Raw genomic sequence first — 16491 nt, forward strand, 5'->3', positions numbered from 1 at the left:
CACGGCTCCCTAGCACTACGTAGTGAGAGAAGTCTGAACTATTGTATAGAGTTATAAGCTATAGAGGTCAGCACCATACAAGAACCAAACTCAGCACTGTATGGTAGCCGGACAAAAAATCGTAAAGCAGAAGATCGTATGGCAGAAAGAACACAGAAGATCGTAGGAAGTTGATCGTATGTAAAAGATCGTAATGGATAAAGATCGTACGACGTAATGCTCGTATGGGCAAAAGATCGTATTCGCTAAAGATCGTCAAGAAAAATGATCGTATGCCAAAAGATCGTATGGGATAAAGATCGTACAGTATGATGTTCGTATGGACGAAAGATCGTATTCGCAATAGACCGTCGAGGTAAATGATCGTATGAGATAAAGATCGCACCCAGGGGTGTAATTTTATATCTCTTTGTGGGGGCAGATGGACCCATAATCTTGAATTATGCCCCCACAATGATGAAAATGCACCCACAAGTCTTTCACAAGCGTCCTTTCGAGAGCACGGCGCCCTTTGCATGCTCTAACGGCGTCCTCCTGACCGTCTCGCGTTCCTGGATAACCCGCGCCCTGCTGGGGGTCCTGGATTTCCACGCCCTGCTGGGGGGGGGGGGGTGTTTGAACACCCCCCCCCCTTGTAACTCGGCTCCTGGGCCACGTAGCGATACGCGGAAGGCGGCGTTCGAAAGAGCGTAAAAAATAATGACGAAATCACTTCGGTCAATTTTTTGGTCAGGTCAAAGGTCAGGTCACCAGAGGTCATTGAAGGCAAAATTTCGCCGATTTCCAGGTCAAATGTCGAAAATTTCCAAGAAGCCAACGCATAACTCGGGAACCAATAGAGCTACAGCGCCGCGGAAAAGCGCATTCGATAGCCCTATTAGCGCCCTTTCTGAGTAATTCTCTCAGATTTGACCTAACGTCAACGGTTTTGCCTGCAGGGGGCAAAAACTGCAAAAATAGCCGATTTTTTCTAAAACAGTTTTTCTGCAATAACTTTTGACCCAAGCATTGTACGAGCTTACTTTTACCGGCATCGTGTTCCTCTCGTCAAGACGCATCGAATGAACTATAACTTGACCTTGAAAGGTCAACTTGAAAATTTGACCTCAGGTCAAGGTCATGACCTGACCGGAAAGGGTCATGTTGCATATCAGTCGATCCGTATCGTCGAGCTGAACACATCTAAGGCGTTTTCATCGCTCTAGCATGCCTCTATCAAAAGTTATTTGCGAAAAACTGTTAGATACCATTCGTGACCTAAGATGACCTCAGGGCATAAACAAGGGTCACGGACACCATTTTCAAGTTCAGTGTGTCTAAACCACTTGTAATTCGGTGTTTGGGAGTGTTTATAACGTCTTTCATCCAAAAGAGGCGCATTTCAATTTTCTCCCATTGACTTATAATGGGGAGGTCGCAAAATTGACCTGACCTTAGGTCATCGATATCAAAATTCTGAGATATACATTTTGTACATGCTATTGCTCTTAGCAATCGCTGAAAGTTTCAAAGCGATCGGTCACTCGGTATAGCTATGACAGACATTGAAAGTTTTTATGAGGTGAGGTCACTTCAAGTGACCTGGTGACCTGACCTTGAATGACCTTGGTCTGAAATTTTCACAACATGTGTAGAATTGATGTATGATAAGGTGTACCAAAAACGGCGGCGCTCCGCGCCGCCGTTTTTGAGATATTCGCGAAAAACCACAGGGGGGGTGTTCAAACACCCCCCCCCAGCAGGGCGCGGGATAATATAGCGTTTTTAATCACTCGGCGTCCTTCTGGGAGAATGGCGCCCTTTTGACAGCACTGCGCCCTTCTTATGGTCTAACGGCGCCCTCCTAACCGTCTCGCGCCCTTTTAGGACTCTGTCCACCGTGCATCCCTCGACTGTTCGGCGCCCTTCTGGCCTCTCAGCGCCCCTGGACCACACAGCGTTTTCAATCACTTGGCGGCGCGCCCTTCTAGGAGAATGGCGCCCTTTTCATGGTCTCATGGCGCCCTCATAACCGTCTGGCGCCCCTACGTCCCCACCAATTTAGCGCTACTGACTGTTCTGCGCCCTTCTGGCCTCTTAGCGCCCCTGGACCTATAAACTTTTCAATCACTTGCGCCCTTTTAGGAGAATTGCGTCCTTTTCATGGTCTCACGGCGCCCTCGTAACCGTCTGGCGCCCCTATTTGGCGCCCCCCCCCCCTACTGGATGACACCCCTCTACATTTTATTATGCCGTTTCGGTCATTTTACACTATGAACCGTGTACTTGCTTAGCCAGAGATGTCACTTGAAACGCCCTTTCGGCGCTAGCAATTTTATCAAAGTCGGTTTTATTTAGGCTACCACAGATAGAATATCCATTGACCATTGCGCCCCAAAGCGGCAGGGGCGCCAGCTGTATACAGCTGGGCACCCACAATCATTTTAGGCAACTTACACCCCTGGTCGTACCTACACTGTCTACATTAGAGATGTCAATCGGATACCAAATATTCGGTATACCGATACCAAACCGATACTAACTTGGTATTTGGTATTTCAATCCTAATGTGTTTGGTATTCTGTTGGTATCGTGAACCCTATATATATATATATATATATATATATATATATATATATATATATATATATATATATATATATATATATATATATATATATATATATATATATATATATATATATATATATATATATATATATATATATATATATATATATATATATATATATATATATATATATATATATATATATATATATATATATATATATATATATATATATATATATATATATATATATATATATATATATATATATATATATATATATATATATATATATATATATATATATATATATATATATATATAGAGTATAGCTGACGGTAAACACATTTGCGTGGCTGTTCAACGTCGCCGGTTTATTTATAATATTTCTAACTGTCACACACATACGCCTATAATTTCGTCTTCTCACCGACACGTCGAAACAGAGATACACAGAAACCGTACAGCAACACCAATAAAACCAACAAAGAGCCGCCTCGGCGACACAGAGTCCAGCAACACTTTCAGCCGCGAGGAGCGTGACGCGTCACATCTGACGTCATTGACGGAATCCGTGACGTCACCGATCCAGGGCGCCTCGGGGCAAGAGCCCGACTCCAGTTATGGCAGCGACACACCGGTACAAGTATCAGTGACGACGGCGCGAACAGGGCCAACTGAAGCATTACGACAGTGGAAATGCTCCCCAACAGATTGCCTTTGGTGAGGCAACAGAGAGGCATTGACAGTGCGCCCTGGCAAAAACGGCTCCAGTGCCGTCCAAAGCAGAAATAGAACAGACTTAAACGGTACCTACTGACGGAGTGGCGTAGGATTATATGACACAACCTGAGACGCGCTGAATGTACACGAAGCAAAACAAACATTATCGCAAACTCAGTGTTTGATTTTTTGTTGAGATTAATCGACAATTATTAGCGAATAGTGATGCCTACTTTGCGGTGGTATTTTGATTACGAGATTAGTTTCTAGCTCCGAATCTGTGGATCCCGTGCCCGACGATACATGGCAAAGCAATGACTCAAATGTCAGAAGAACAGAACACAAATAACACAGTCACAACAACACTCGACACCACAAAACCGTCCGCCGCGCGTTATGCCAACATCAGACGTCACTGACCACATCAGTGATGGAAGTCTCCATATCAGCCAAGCAGAAAATTTCACTTACATAGAATGTAATTTGCACGTAATTTGGAACACATGTATTTGAATGGCATACATACCTATTGCCACTTGCCAGAACGTAAACGATTGCGGATCTACGAAGTACGAGAGAACAACTTTTAGTATTTAAATTCAGAATAACTTTTGTACTAAAAAGACAGGGTGAGAAAGTTGTCTGTTTTTTCCTGATTTGAGGAAAGTCCTGATTTGAGCTAGCTTATTTCAAAGTCAGAAATGATGGAGTTTTCCCTTGAACATGAAATGGTAGACCAGCCTTCCGATATCGTCACAATTAACCACATTGACGCCACATCAACTGCGTCACATCAGACGTCATCACTGATGTCGCTTACGTCATCACTGATGTCGCTTACGTCATCACTGGTGTCGCTAAACCATGACGTTCTCGCGCGCAGTCGCATTGCCGTAAAAGTCTTGCGGTGCCCACAACTAAAGAACAAAACACACAGCACCTTTCCTGAATAGCTTGACTCGTCCTGGCAACCACATAACACGGCGGAGTCACTCACCAATAAATACGCCCGGTTATATATGACAAGATATAACCGGTTTTTCCGCGACACTACGAGCGTCTTCTCTGGGGCGGCCCCGGAGCCGGGCCGGCCTCTGCGGGCAGCGTTCGGCGGCAGGCGGGCGGCCGCCTGCGCCCCCGGGCGGCAAGGCCGCTAAGGCGGCGGCCTCCTCTGATTGGTGGAGCGACTCGTGTCACGTGACGGTGACGGCGCGGGGTTTGAGTGCATTTGCGTGGTCACTCTGTTCTAAGTCGCCCGGTCTGACGCAAGTCAGCAGTGTTCTCGCTCTGAAATGTTTTTGCGTTTACTGTGGTCGTGTTCAGTGGAAGCTGGAAGACATCAAGGGAAGTATAAGTTCGGTTTTATATCAATGTTATATTGATTGACGAGGATGTTTTTTCCTTTCGGGGTTTTTATGTTTATTTTTTACTGGTTTGTTGTTTCTGTCTGATTTTTTTTCCATTTTCGGCATGAGGTTTAATTTGGTTATTTTTGTGCTTATGTTATGCTATCACGGTAAGAAGAGGGTCGATGAGCAATGGGTCGGCAAATGCCCGGTATTATAGGTTCTTTGAAGGTTAGATGAAACAACGTGAACGAAACTTGGATTGCTGGTAGAAATAGGTTTGGTGTGTTTTTCAGATTTTGGGAGATTGAGTGTAGGTATATATTTGCTAGGTGTAACATAGCTGTAACTGCTTTTTGTTTCTTCCCTGGAACGGAGCGCCGGACTTTGCCATTCTACACTCCGTGTGAGTGAAATCAGCTCATGCTTTCTCGGTGTAGCAGCTCAGAGTGCACGGCCTGGCCGGCGTAGGGCTGGTGGCCACGTGGTGTTGGCCGGTGGTTGTGCAGAGAGTTGGTAGAATTGCCGTTTGTGGTACCTGGTGTTGGTTGAACTGTGGTTCCCATACAGGTGAACGGTTACTGGCGTAAGGTGTGCCAGGTGGGCGTACCCCGTGGAGAATGAGCTGCTGGTGATGTTGGCTCTGTCCGAGCGTGTCCGAGCGGGGTTTTCATTAGTGGGTTAGGGATTGTTGATAACAAGGGTACCAACTACCGGGTGAGACTTGAGAGGGTAAATGGAGTTCATTGTAAGGATAACCAATGCAATGGTATTGGTCTAAGATGGTATTGTTATCTGGTGTTGATAGGTTGGAATGAAAGGTTTAGTGGGTGATACAGAGGTACAGAGGTGGTACAGTGGAACCCAGTTTGGGTATGATTCTCGGCGGACTAGGATATTATGGATTAGATGGGGAATTATGTAAGGTGGTTTTGGGATGCATTAGCGATAGCCTAGGAAGTTACAGGCTATTACCCAGAGGAAGTTTTCACACCCATGTTTAAAGGCTGCAGTAGGTATGCCATTCTCTAGGATGCAGTTTGAGGGTAGCCCGGGATTGTGTGGCTCTCACTCAGCACTCTGCATTGAGGTACGAGTTAACTGAGTTTCGTTTTTTATGGTGTGGCGTTTGTAAATCGTTTTGTTTTTTTTGCCAGAGTGAGGTGCCTTTCTTGTCGTTGGTCAATAGAGCATTGCCAAGGCATGCATAAGCGACATCTGCAATATGCATATCCTGCTATGTCATCACACGCATTGTCAGATAAATGGCTCCAGTATACTCGTATATAGCCCCTTTTGATACGAGATTTCGGCTAAAAATGGTCATGTGACACATTCTGTTTTTTTTTCTTCCATGGCTTGGTGGTTGGCATCCGACTCTGAACGGCGACGGATCGGCACACTCGGCGGGGCCGGCCCGCTTTGCCAGAGTCTTTGGCCGCTGGAGGATTCCTTCACAGCTCCCACGTCAGCTGGGGGAGTTCCGACCCCTCCCAGCTCATCTTGCTCCAGTGGTGCTGCCTAGCAGGTCTTACGGGACATCGTCAGGTATAGGCCAAGCTGGCCGGGGTTTTGAAAGGTACGTTATTCCATGTACGGGGCCCGATACATATCTGTTAATGGAGGTTCTAGGCGACCCGATAGGGTGGATAGTGAACGCTTGGGCATGGGCGATATCGGCATTTTTGAGGGGATATTTGGTTCCACCAATAGGGACGTGAGGGCAATGCTGGTGGAAAGTAAGATACTAAGATAGTAATAAAATTGTGATAAAATCGTTAGGCGAAGCCCGAAGATAAAAATGAAATCTAGTCAACTCTAACGTTAGACGTGTTTTCAACCTTGGTTTGCTGCTGCTGCTGAGGGTTTTTAAATCGTCTGTAACTATCTTCAAAGCAGTCTATTTCTTAGCATATTATTTCTACTTGTCGCTATAGAATATGATATGACCTTTCTCCTGCAAAACAGCGAATGAACATTGAACAATACAGGTCAGGTACTATCATCCTTAGCTAAAATGAAGTAAGTCAGTATGCGTTGTTAGGACTGGGAGTTCCCCTCAGTGTCCCAAAATTGTATTTTGGCTTGGGTGTCAAAGGAAAATTCCTAGGGGCCCGGGAACGATTTTCAAGGTGGGGGGGGGGGGGGGCGAGCATATAAGATACCTCACATGATGCATATGAAACGGTGGCGTAGCTAGGGGTCTAAGGGGACGCGTACCCCACCTCCCCATCGGGTTCAAAGGGAGCCTCGGGTCCGAGGGGCCCTGTGGCGCCATTTGACCACTGGGGGTTAACAATGGCCATATAGAAGGGCCCCATGGGGCTCATTAGAGCACCTCATGGACCCTAAATTGTCACACTGATATCTCTTTAAGGGCCCCACGCCGGATTCTGAGGGCCTCTTGTGCCTTTTAAGGGCCCTTCAGTGGTCTCCAAAGGCCCCTTACTGGCCTCTGAAAGTTCTTACCGGCCTATGAGGGCCCAGTTCTAGGGGCATTTCCCGCCTGTGATGGTCCCGCAATTATTTTTCTGAGAGCCCTATAACGGCAACTGTGGGGGCCCTCGTCGGCGCTTATGAGGGCCCACACCGGTGTCTCTGAGGGTTTCACACCCCCAACTCTGAGTGCCTACACTAGTGCCTATTAATGCCCTATATCGGCGACTCTGAGAGTGAGGACCCGAATCCCTACCCAACACCGGCGCATCTAAAGGCCACCCACTGGTGACTTCTGAGGCCCCCCACACCGGTCCGGTGACTCTCAGGGCCCCACCGGCGTCTGATAGTACTATGCCGGTCTCTAAGGACCCCACAGAACTTCTTCTGCTGGCCTAAGGGCCTCTTGCCGGTCACTGAGAACCCCCTGCCGGCTTGTGGAGGGTTCGCGTCCGCAGCTCAGGCCCCACACCTGTCTGTAACGGCTCCACACCAGCGTCTATGAGGGCCCACAGCAACGCCTGTAAGGACCCTCACCGGCGCCTCTGAGAAAATCACACTAGCACCTCTTAGCGCCCACACCGGCACCTGCATGACATTCCCACACCAGTGCCTCTTAAGGCCCCTTACCGGCGGCTCTGAGGGCCCTACGCCGGTGATTCTGAGGATGCTAACGATAACCGAAGGCACCATACAAGCGCTTAGTGTCGCTGAGCTTTTAATCCCATACCGGCCTTCCAAGGGCGCCACGTCAGTGCACTCATTGCCCCACACCCCTCCCTTACACCCGGAGCGGGTAAACTGTGTAGCTATAGCAACGATTTTACCACAGTTGTACGTTATGTATTTCTCAAAGTTGACTCAAGCTGGTGCAGTATAAAATCTGGCCTGCCAAACTTATGGCCAAGGTCAGGCCCAAACAAAAGCGGGATGACAACAGCAGATGTCAAATCGATACTGTAACAGCGGAAACCATTCAGATGGCAAGGAAAATGCCGTTTGTTTATGTTTAGATGTATAAAGGAAACAAGAAGTCCGGAAAAGGGAGGGAAGATCGTTTCTCGCTGCCTCAATGTTGAGGGGGCGCCGCCCCCTCGGCTCTCAGGTTGGGGGGGGGGGGGCTGCCCCCTGTTTCCTGGGTCTATGAAAATTACTCACCAAATAAGGGATAAGGGTGGAAAATTGATGGTCAGATAAGGCCCAAAAGGAGTGGGAAAAGAATGTACAGCAAAATTTAATACAAGGCTGGTATGTGGAAAGTAAAATGGCTATCGATCCATGCAAATGTTTTTTCTTGGTAAAATTGGGAGTGGAAAATGGGCTTAGAAAATGGAGGCCAGTGAAAAGTGATTTTCATTTGGATGTCGTTTCCTACATAAATCAACAAATTTTGGGACACTGGAACGGGGTACCCCTCGCCAGCATCAGGGTTGACGTCACTCAGGACCTGCCTATGGTTGGTTGGTGGGTGAGTTACTATACCTTCTATGGGTGACATTGAGCCAGCTCGGCGTTTGGAGGCAGTAAACACCTCCAAAACGTGTCGAACTAGGAAGCAACGGCAACCTTTATACCCATATTGGCCTGTTTACAGCGTCTGTATGCCGGTCATTTGGTCCCTGATCAATCCGGAGCTTCGCGGAAAGGCAAGCTTGTTGCCCGTGGCGGGTGATGCGGATGCTATCAGATTTCCAAAACGGGTATTTTTGGTATTCAGGTCGGGTAATTGCCCTGAACATTCGGAGAATCTTGGGATGCCCAATTCTGCAAGTCCCGGGTGAAGCTCGCTAGTCTGCCCGGGGGGTGTCCCCTTCTATACAACGACCCCGTGGCAGCTCGCTAGTCTGCCCGGGGGGTGTCCCCTTCCACAACGACCCCGGGGCAGCTCACTAGTCTGCTCGGGGGTGTCCCCTTCTACAACGACCCCGGGGCAGCTCGCTAGTCTTCCCGGGGGATGTCCCCTTCTACAACGACCCCGTGGCAGCTCGCTAGTCTGCCCGGGGGGTGTCCCCTTCCACAAAGACGCCGGGGCAGCTCGCTAGTCTGCCCGGGGTGCCCCCTTCTACAACGACCCCGGGGCAGCTCGCTAGTCTGCCCGGGGGGTGTCCCCTTCTACAACGACCCCGGTGCAGCTCGCTAGTCTGCCCGGGGGGGGAGGGGTGGCCTGTTTCTACAACGACCCCGGGGCAGCTCGCTAGTCTGCCTGGGGGTGTCCCCTTCTACAACGACCCCGGGGCAGCTCGCTAGTCTGCCTGGGGGTATCCCCTTCTACAACGACCCCGTGGCAGCTCGCTAGTCTGCCCGGGGGTGTCCTCTCCTACAACGGCCTCGGGGCAGCTCGCTAGTCTGCCCGGGGGCGTCACTTTCTACAACGGCCTCGGGGCAGCTGTCTGGTCTGCCGAGGACGTACTGGAGCTGGCTACCGCCAGGACGCCGGTATAGCGCAGGCGTCATTCCGGAGGCTTAGAATGCTGATGCCGGCGCGCGCTGAGAGCTCTCCCCTTTTTGCTGGTCGGCTATCTATGACCTGATTACCTATAGTCTCGTGGTCACTGTTTTAACCCCTTGCCAAGTTTTTAGGTAACATAAAACATTCATGGTCATCATTGCCACGTGTAGCACAGGGGCTAAGGTACACGTAACAGTAGCTGCGGCCTCTGTTTTCAGTTGCTTAACAACCAATGGGTTTCCATGATTTTTTAAGGGGCGGCGCTAAAATCATAACAATAATAACAATAATACAATAATAACAATAATTATTAACAATAACAATAACAATAATAAAAGAAAAAGCAGCTCGCTAGTCTGCCCGGGGAAGCCGTTTCTCATGGCCTCGGGTGCTGCCCGGGATGCTCCATTCTTCCACCTTCTACAACGGACATGGGGCGGCTCGCTTGTCTCCCCGCAGGTGGCTGCCACTAGGACGCTCGGTAGCGCGGGTGTCCTTACGGCGGCTTAGAGCGCTGATTCCTGGAGCGAGCTGAGAGCCCTCCCCTTTTTTTGCTGGGCGGCTGTCAACGACCTCCGTTGATACTGTTCTAATCCCTTCAAAAGTTCTGGGAAAATTAATGGTCGCGCTGACAGGCATGTGCATAGGGTTCAAGGTAAAGGAAAATACAGCTTCTGTTGTCAGATGCCTCAGAACTCATGGATGGTTTTTTTCGGCGGGTATATTGAGGGCCTTTCGTTGGTGGAGGCTATCATCGCAGTAGTGGCTAATGCTACTGGTTGTTCGTCCTGCTGTAAGGGCTTCGGTATAAATGGCGTAATATGGTTGTTCAATGGTGACCGCTGTATCGCTCACATCCATGTTGGCAGGCTTTAGGGATCGTGGCGTTTCTGGTAAGCTTCGGGCCAGGTTGAGAAAATAATTACCTACCTTCAACCAAGCACGTATTTGGGTGGGTTCCGCCACTGGTCTCGACACTGGCGGCGACTATAGGTCTTTTGTGTTAATTTGTATCCCCCATTCGGTCTGCTGGTCTCGGGAAGGGGGTGTTTTATTTTGGCGCATTGGTGTCTGGGTGGATGTATTGAATGGGTGGGGACACCATTGCGCCGCGCGGGGGGAGGGGTGGCGGCCCGTTGGCAGGGCAGTCTCGGTTGAGACATGTATACTTGCTATAGTATGTTTGTGTCGTGTTCATTTGGGCTGAATATACCAATAGCCCCTTTTTGTACAGCTACAGTGTTTTCCTGGAGGGAGTTGGTTGTGAGGTTTGCGCTGAGATTGGTTACGCATAGCATAGCTAATTGTCTCTATGTTTGCTGGCAGCTCGAAGGGGAAGCGGAAAATACGCCCGGTTATATATGACAAGATATAACCGGTTTTTCCGCGACACTACGAGCGTCTTCTCTGGGGCGGCCCCGGAGCCGGGCCGGCCTCTGCGGGCAGCGTTCGGCGGCAGGCGGGCGGCCGCCTGCGCCCCCGGGCGGCAAGGCCGCTAAGGCGGCGGCCTCCTCTGATTGGTGGAGCGACTCGTGTCACGTGACGGTGACGGCGCGGGGTTTGAGTGCATTTGCGTGGTCACTCTGTTCTAAGTCGCCCGGTCTGACGCAAGTCAGCAGTGTTCTCGCTCTGAAATGTTTTTGCGTTTCCCACCCACCCACCACCATTTTGGGGCTTTTTTTTACACGCACCACACTCTTAAATAAAGATGGGTTTTTCCACAAAATGTGGTTTTTTCCCCAACTAGGTCCCCCGGTTTTTTTCTAGTTAGGACTTTTTCCGGGGGAGGACACACACGACAGGGTTTCTAGTTTGGGTGGGGACACCATTGCGCCGCGCGGGGGGAGGGGTGGCGGCCCGTTGGCAGGGCAGTCTCGGTTGAGACATGTATACTTGCTATAGTATGTTTGTGTCGTGTTCATTTGGGCTGAATATACCAATAGCCCCTTTTTGTACAGCTACAGTGTTTTCCTGGAGGGAGTTGGTTGTGAGGTTTGCGCTGAGATTGGTTACGCATAGCATAGCTAATTGTCTCTATGTTTGCTGGCAGCTCGAAGGGGAAGCGGAAAATCTATTTTAACACGTGACATACCCACCCTGCCCCGCCTTCGACTCTTCGTAAATACACCGAAGAAGTATTTACATGGATTTACATGTACATTTGCGTTCGGTTTCAACAGCGAAGGATCTGCGTCGCTAACACAGTATCCCTGCCATCGACACGCATTGAAGATTATGAGACCCTAGCAGGCAAGATGACGACCCCCCAAAGTATATCACATAAGAGAAAAATGTCAAACCAATAACCCGTAACTAGACATTAAAATAAATTATTAAGCGGGTTCCTGTAAGTTAATCTGCCCCAGGTGGTGGCTGCTACTTCGAACTCTGCTGCAAGAAGCACTTGCTTTCAATGTGTTTTTAAACGGAATTACTAAGGCGATTGCACATGCCAGAGATTTGAAAACTATTTACAAAAGCATCGTCAGACGTCACATTTACACACTTCCCCTACAACAGTAGAATTAGTATCCTGACGCTATATTACAGTTCATAGTACATCAACTGTGACTGACGTAGATGATACACCAGCATTGTTCTGTACATTGTCCGTGGTAACCCATACATATCAGCGTATTTTTCCCAACGTAGCTTATAGGTACAGCCTTTTCACTCGGCGTGGTAGGTATCATTTCGACAAAACCGAGAATAGTCGAAAGGCTCATATGGCAGCAGTCACTTGAATGCCACACACAAAGGTCCGCAACGCTCCATTCAAGCTCGTCTTGAGATGACTCTCCCCTCCCATGTTCTCAATAGCTTTGAAGTAGGTGTGTTAATTTACGAGTAACTGATCACAAAGTCTTGGGTCTATTCTCGGTTTTGCTGGCACGATACTATCACACAGTGAGAAAAGCTGTACCCATTTCCTTTACGCATCACGGGATGAAAAAGCAATGCAACATAGAAATTACAATGCACAACACAAACAGGCAACAACAAGAATATTAGCTGTAGCACAAGACATATCACCTTTTGAAAGTGCGCCTTTGTGAAAATCCACGCCCCCAATCGATTTGTACAGGGTTTATTTACATGTTCGGTCCAGTGGCATGGGTTTTTAAGCATGCAATATTCATCGAAGGTGGGTTGCTAGGCGTTTGACGTTCATAGAAGGTTTTGAATTACATCCATAAATCGCTATGCTATGCTATGCGATAAGTTTGGTGATTGCTTTCTACCAAGACAGTCAAGTTTGTTTATTTTATTTTGCAGGGCTAGGCTCTTTCGGTCGAATGAGACCTTTGCAGAGCCGGAAAGATGATAGGAATGAAGGAATCAATGGTAGACATTGGTTTGGATGGCCACCCTGGTTCACCACGGGGGCTCAGAGCCCGTCACTGTGGACAGGCCACCCGGCCCCGCTAACGGTCACGTCATCGCACGATGGGCCTGCTCCTGAAGAGCTACCTAGGTACGTGGGATAACGGCAGATGTGACCGTCCGGCCCGGATCAGGGGACAAGAGGCGTGGAGGAGAAGGATCTGGATCAGGGGACAAGAGGCGTGGATGAGAAGGTTTTGATCCCTATGGGGGTTGAAAATGAAGGAAGGTGTGCCCAATGCCCATGATTGTCAGGCGCTTACTTCTATGCGTTTAGGACCGAATCTTTAACCATGCCTGGACCCGAAATTCACATTACGTATAGGTACCGGCGCACATTGATCACTGTCCATTGTCGCCACGAATAACCTCAAGTTTCTTTATGCACACCACAGTCCCACAACTATTTACAACTCAGCATCACAGATAACACAACATCGCCATAGAACAAAAATCTCACGGCAGGCGAACCCCCGACATTGATTCTCCCAGCCTCGGGACACGCTTTGCCTCTTAGCACCACCTCGCGGTAGTTTCCACAAGCGGCAGTTCCGTTTTCTACCGTCAGATGGCAGTGCTGCGGCCGGCCGGTGTTGACACAGTGAGGACGTTGCCTGCTCGCGGCTGGTTTTCTCCGTTCGGTGCATGACCGGCCGTCCACTGGACTGATTCCACTGCTCCGGTATGACCCCAGGTCACGGTGACAGCCGGGCGGGGGCGGGGGCGGGGGCGGCCATCCGCCGCCGCCTGGCATCAATCGGGTCCCGTGAGGTTGATTGGCGGCCCGCCGCCAGCCAGTGGCTCCAGCTCCTTGCCCGGTACAGAGGCAGCGCGGTCCAGCGTGGTCTTGGTGGAGGCGCTGAGGGAGCGGCACCAGTCAGCAATGACACTAAAACAGACAAGCAGGTGTGCGTTCGTTACAGGTTACGACGAAACACGCAGGGTCGTAAACTCGTAAGTTTGTCACTGCTGGGTGTGATTCATCACGCATTTCGCAAGCTCGTCGCTGGTTAAAACTTGGCAAATGGCACGCAGGATCGCTAAAGGAAACATTTTCTTTGGAGACCGGAGTGTAAAAAGGCCAGTTAATAAATCGGTTGAAGTGAGCACGAAGCTTTGTCGGGTAAGGTCATATATAATGACTCCTATAAGTATAGCACACCATTCAGAAGGTTTTCTGAGTAAAACCCATAGACCTTGCGTAGCACTATAGTAATCAAGAAACTTAACGACCAAAGTTTGCACTTTGAAAGTTTACGAGTTCGAATATTTGGAGAAGTTGGGGGCTATAGCCAGCACGTCGCACTATTAATCGTGGTCTGACCCATTATGGTCAGACAGGCAGAATTCCGAAACCCGGTGAGTTAGGTCCAGAGGTAACTTCAGCCTCACAATGCCTGATTTGTTTCCTCAAACGTTTCATCAGTAGCTGCCCTAAAGCCGATCGGTCAATGAATGGATATAGCATCTCGCCGACCTATTGAGCCAGTGACTATCGTCTTTCGGAGACAAGCAGCGGCGCCTCACACCAAAATAACGTCGCATGTAGCGCATCCCAATACATTTCACAGCCCGTAATAAATGCATCACTCGAGCTTTCTGGGTCACAATACAAGCTAAGGAATAGACCTATCGTGGATCCCTAAGCAGTAAGCAACTTACCTATATAATAGCTTAGAATTTCCCATGAAAAAAGAAAACCGTGCTTCCACACTCGCGCTAAATTTATTTCTGAGTTCCAGTTTATTATACTGGATGTCGAGAAGAGAAAAGACCCGTGATGCATCAAGTCAGAGGCTGCCAATGTTGAGAAAGAATAGGCAATATCCCGGCAGGAACGGTGCTGACGGTAGCATCGCTCAAATCTTGTGGATAATGAGCTTCTCTGACGAATGAGCGAGCCAGGCATTTTGTCTAGCACATGAAGGACTGCCACCTGCGTCGAGAGTAATTCTTATGTAACGCTCACGGTGAAAATGAGGGTTTATGATTTAATTCGCCGATATGATGTGGCGGAGTTTTAATTTTAAGTTTCTGAGGCATGAATTTCGAAATGCCCCACTGTGTTTCAATGAAAACATTGGCGCTAACTCTAGTAAATAATCAGCAAGCGAAAAGCACCCGTAATGTGGAAAAGGAATGGAAGTGGGTAAAAAATGCCGAGATATCGTTAAAAAATTTTTTATACGAAACTGTACCTTTTACAATTTGAGTTCAAGCATATAAGTTCCCCCGGGTTTGCAAATGCCGAAATATGTAGAATGTAGATTGTAGGTATATAAGTATGCATTGTATTGGCAAGGCTGGGCAAGGCTTATTGGTTTATTTGCATTTCGCAAGCACAGGCCATGACACAATATGCCGCTCACCCGAGGAATTTGTTCCTGAGGGACCTCTGGAGGGAGAAGCGCGACCGCAGCTCCTCGGAGCCGTTCTCCATATCGGACGACTGCGGCTCCATCGAGTAGCGACCCTCGTGACAGATGCTCTTCTGGAACTTGTTCTTGAACTCGCGCTTAAACTTCTCCTGTCAGGGGATCGGCAAAGATGTCAGTCACACGCGAATTACGTCAGGGTAGTTGGCAAAGTTAGGGATGCGACCAGGGCCCGATTTCACCAAGTGAATATATTCCATTACGGCGGCGTACATATTCACTTTTGGCATATTATGACATATTCAGTTTCACCAAACTCCGTACAGGGATACTTATTCAAGACAAAGACAAAGTATGACTGCATAAGTCCGTCGTTTTTTGGCATGCTATTACATTTGAGGTACCTCTGGTACGCCGATCTGCTTTTTCATTAGCTGTTTGCCGAGTTTGCTAGCATTGAAAGTATGCTACTTTTTGTGGCATACTTTGAGAAACAGCTTGGCATACATCAATTTTTTTGTATGATAATGTTACAAATTTAATGACTTCGTCGATGCAACGTATGATAAAAACATGCCACAGGCTACGCAAAAAGTTTTTGATGTCATAATGGTTATTTCTTGCTGGATATATAGGGTATCGTGTGTCAGGGCTTATATTGAAATTAAACCCCAGAATAGCTATTTTTATAAGGCTTATCTCATCGTGGCATCACTGCGATTAAAATCACCCCATCATGCAGAAACACAACAGGGAATTCCTTTTTTCATTCGCATTCCCAATTACATTGAGTTTTCCACTTAAAAAAACGACAGTTCACATTGTATTTTGATAACACAAAAGGCCAAAAGCGTTTCAAATCTTTCTCACCGTGATTATTACACCGTGCTCTTTATACAGCGTTTTACCGAAGAGGAAGTAAATAACTGGCGAGGGCGAGAGGAAGGACTGAAGTCCAGTCCAGCAACGCCTTGATTGACATGCCCAGCATGTTGCATCACAAGTCACAACGCATTCGTTTACATTCGTTTTCATCGCCCACTTTTGCTATTTCTTTGCAGTACCCATATGCTGTCCAATGTCCATATTTTTTTTGTGTGTGTTGTGGCCAAATGATTCAATTTATCACCGGCTTCCCGCTTCCGTTCAGGTTCAGTCTGCCGAATGATTCCGAAATATTCTCCATATTTGAAGTCGTCGGTAGACCCTTCGATTATGTAAAAACTT

The 16491-nt window shown here is 48.2% G+C and overlaps 1 protein-coding gene across 1 annotated transcript in view; it reads right to left on the minus strand.

The window, feature by feature from the left end:
* Positions 1-12030: 12030 nt before the first annotated feature.
* The window catches only part of LOC122392628 (neuromedin-K receptor-like), a gene marked incomplete at its 5' end in the record, with an annotated part of 77140 nt that continues 72679 nt past the window's right edge, over positions 12031-16491 (minus strand). Inside the window, 2 exons of the mRNA XM_043387701.1 lie at positions 12031-13748; positions 15259-15416. Of these exons, the coding sequence (XP_043243636.1) occupies positions 13643-13748; positions 15259-15416 (264 nt within the window). The remainder of the gene's footprint in view (positions 13749-15258; positions 15417-16491) is intronic.

This window comes from Amphibalanus amphitrite, unplaced genomic scaffold, assembly GCF_019059575.1.
Source record: "Amphibalanus amphitrite isolate SeventyFive unplaced genomic scaffold, NRLGWU_Aamphi_draft 000494F_arrow, whole genome shotgun sequence".
In the NCBI taxonomy this organism is placed as follows: Eukaryota; Metazoa; Arthropoda; class Thecostraca; order Balanomorpha; family Balanidae; genus Amphibalanus; species Amphibalanus amphitrite.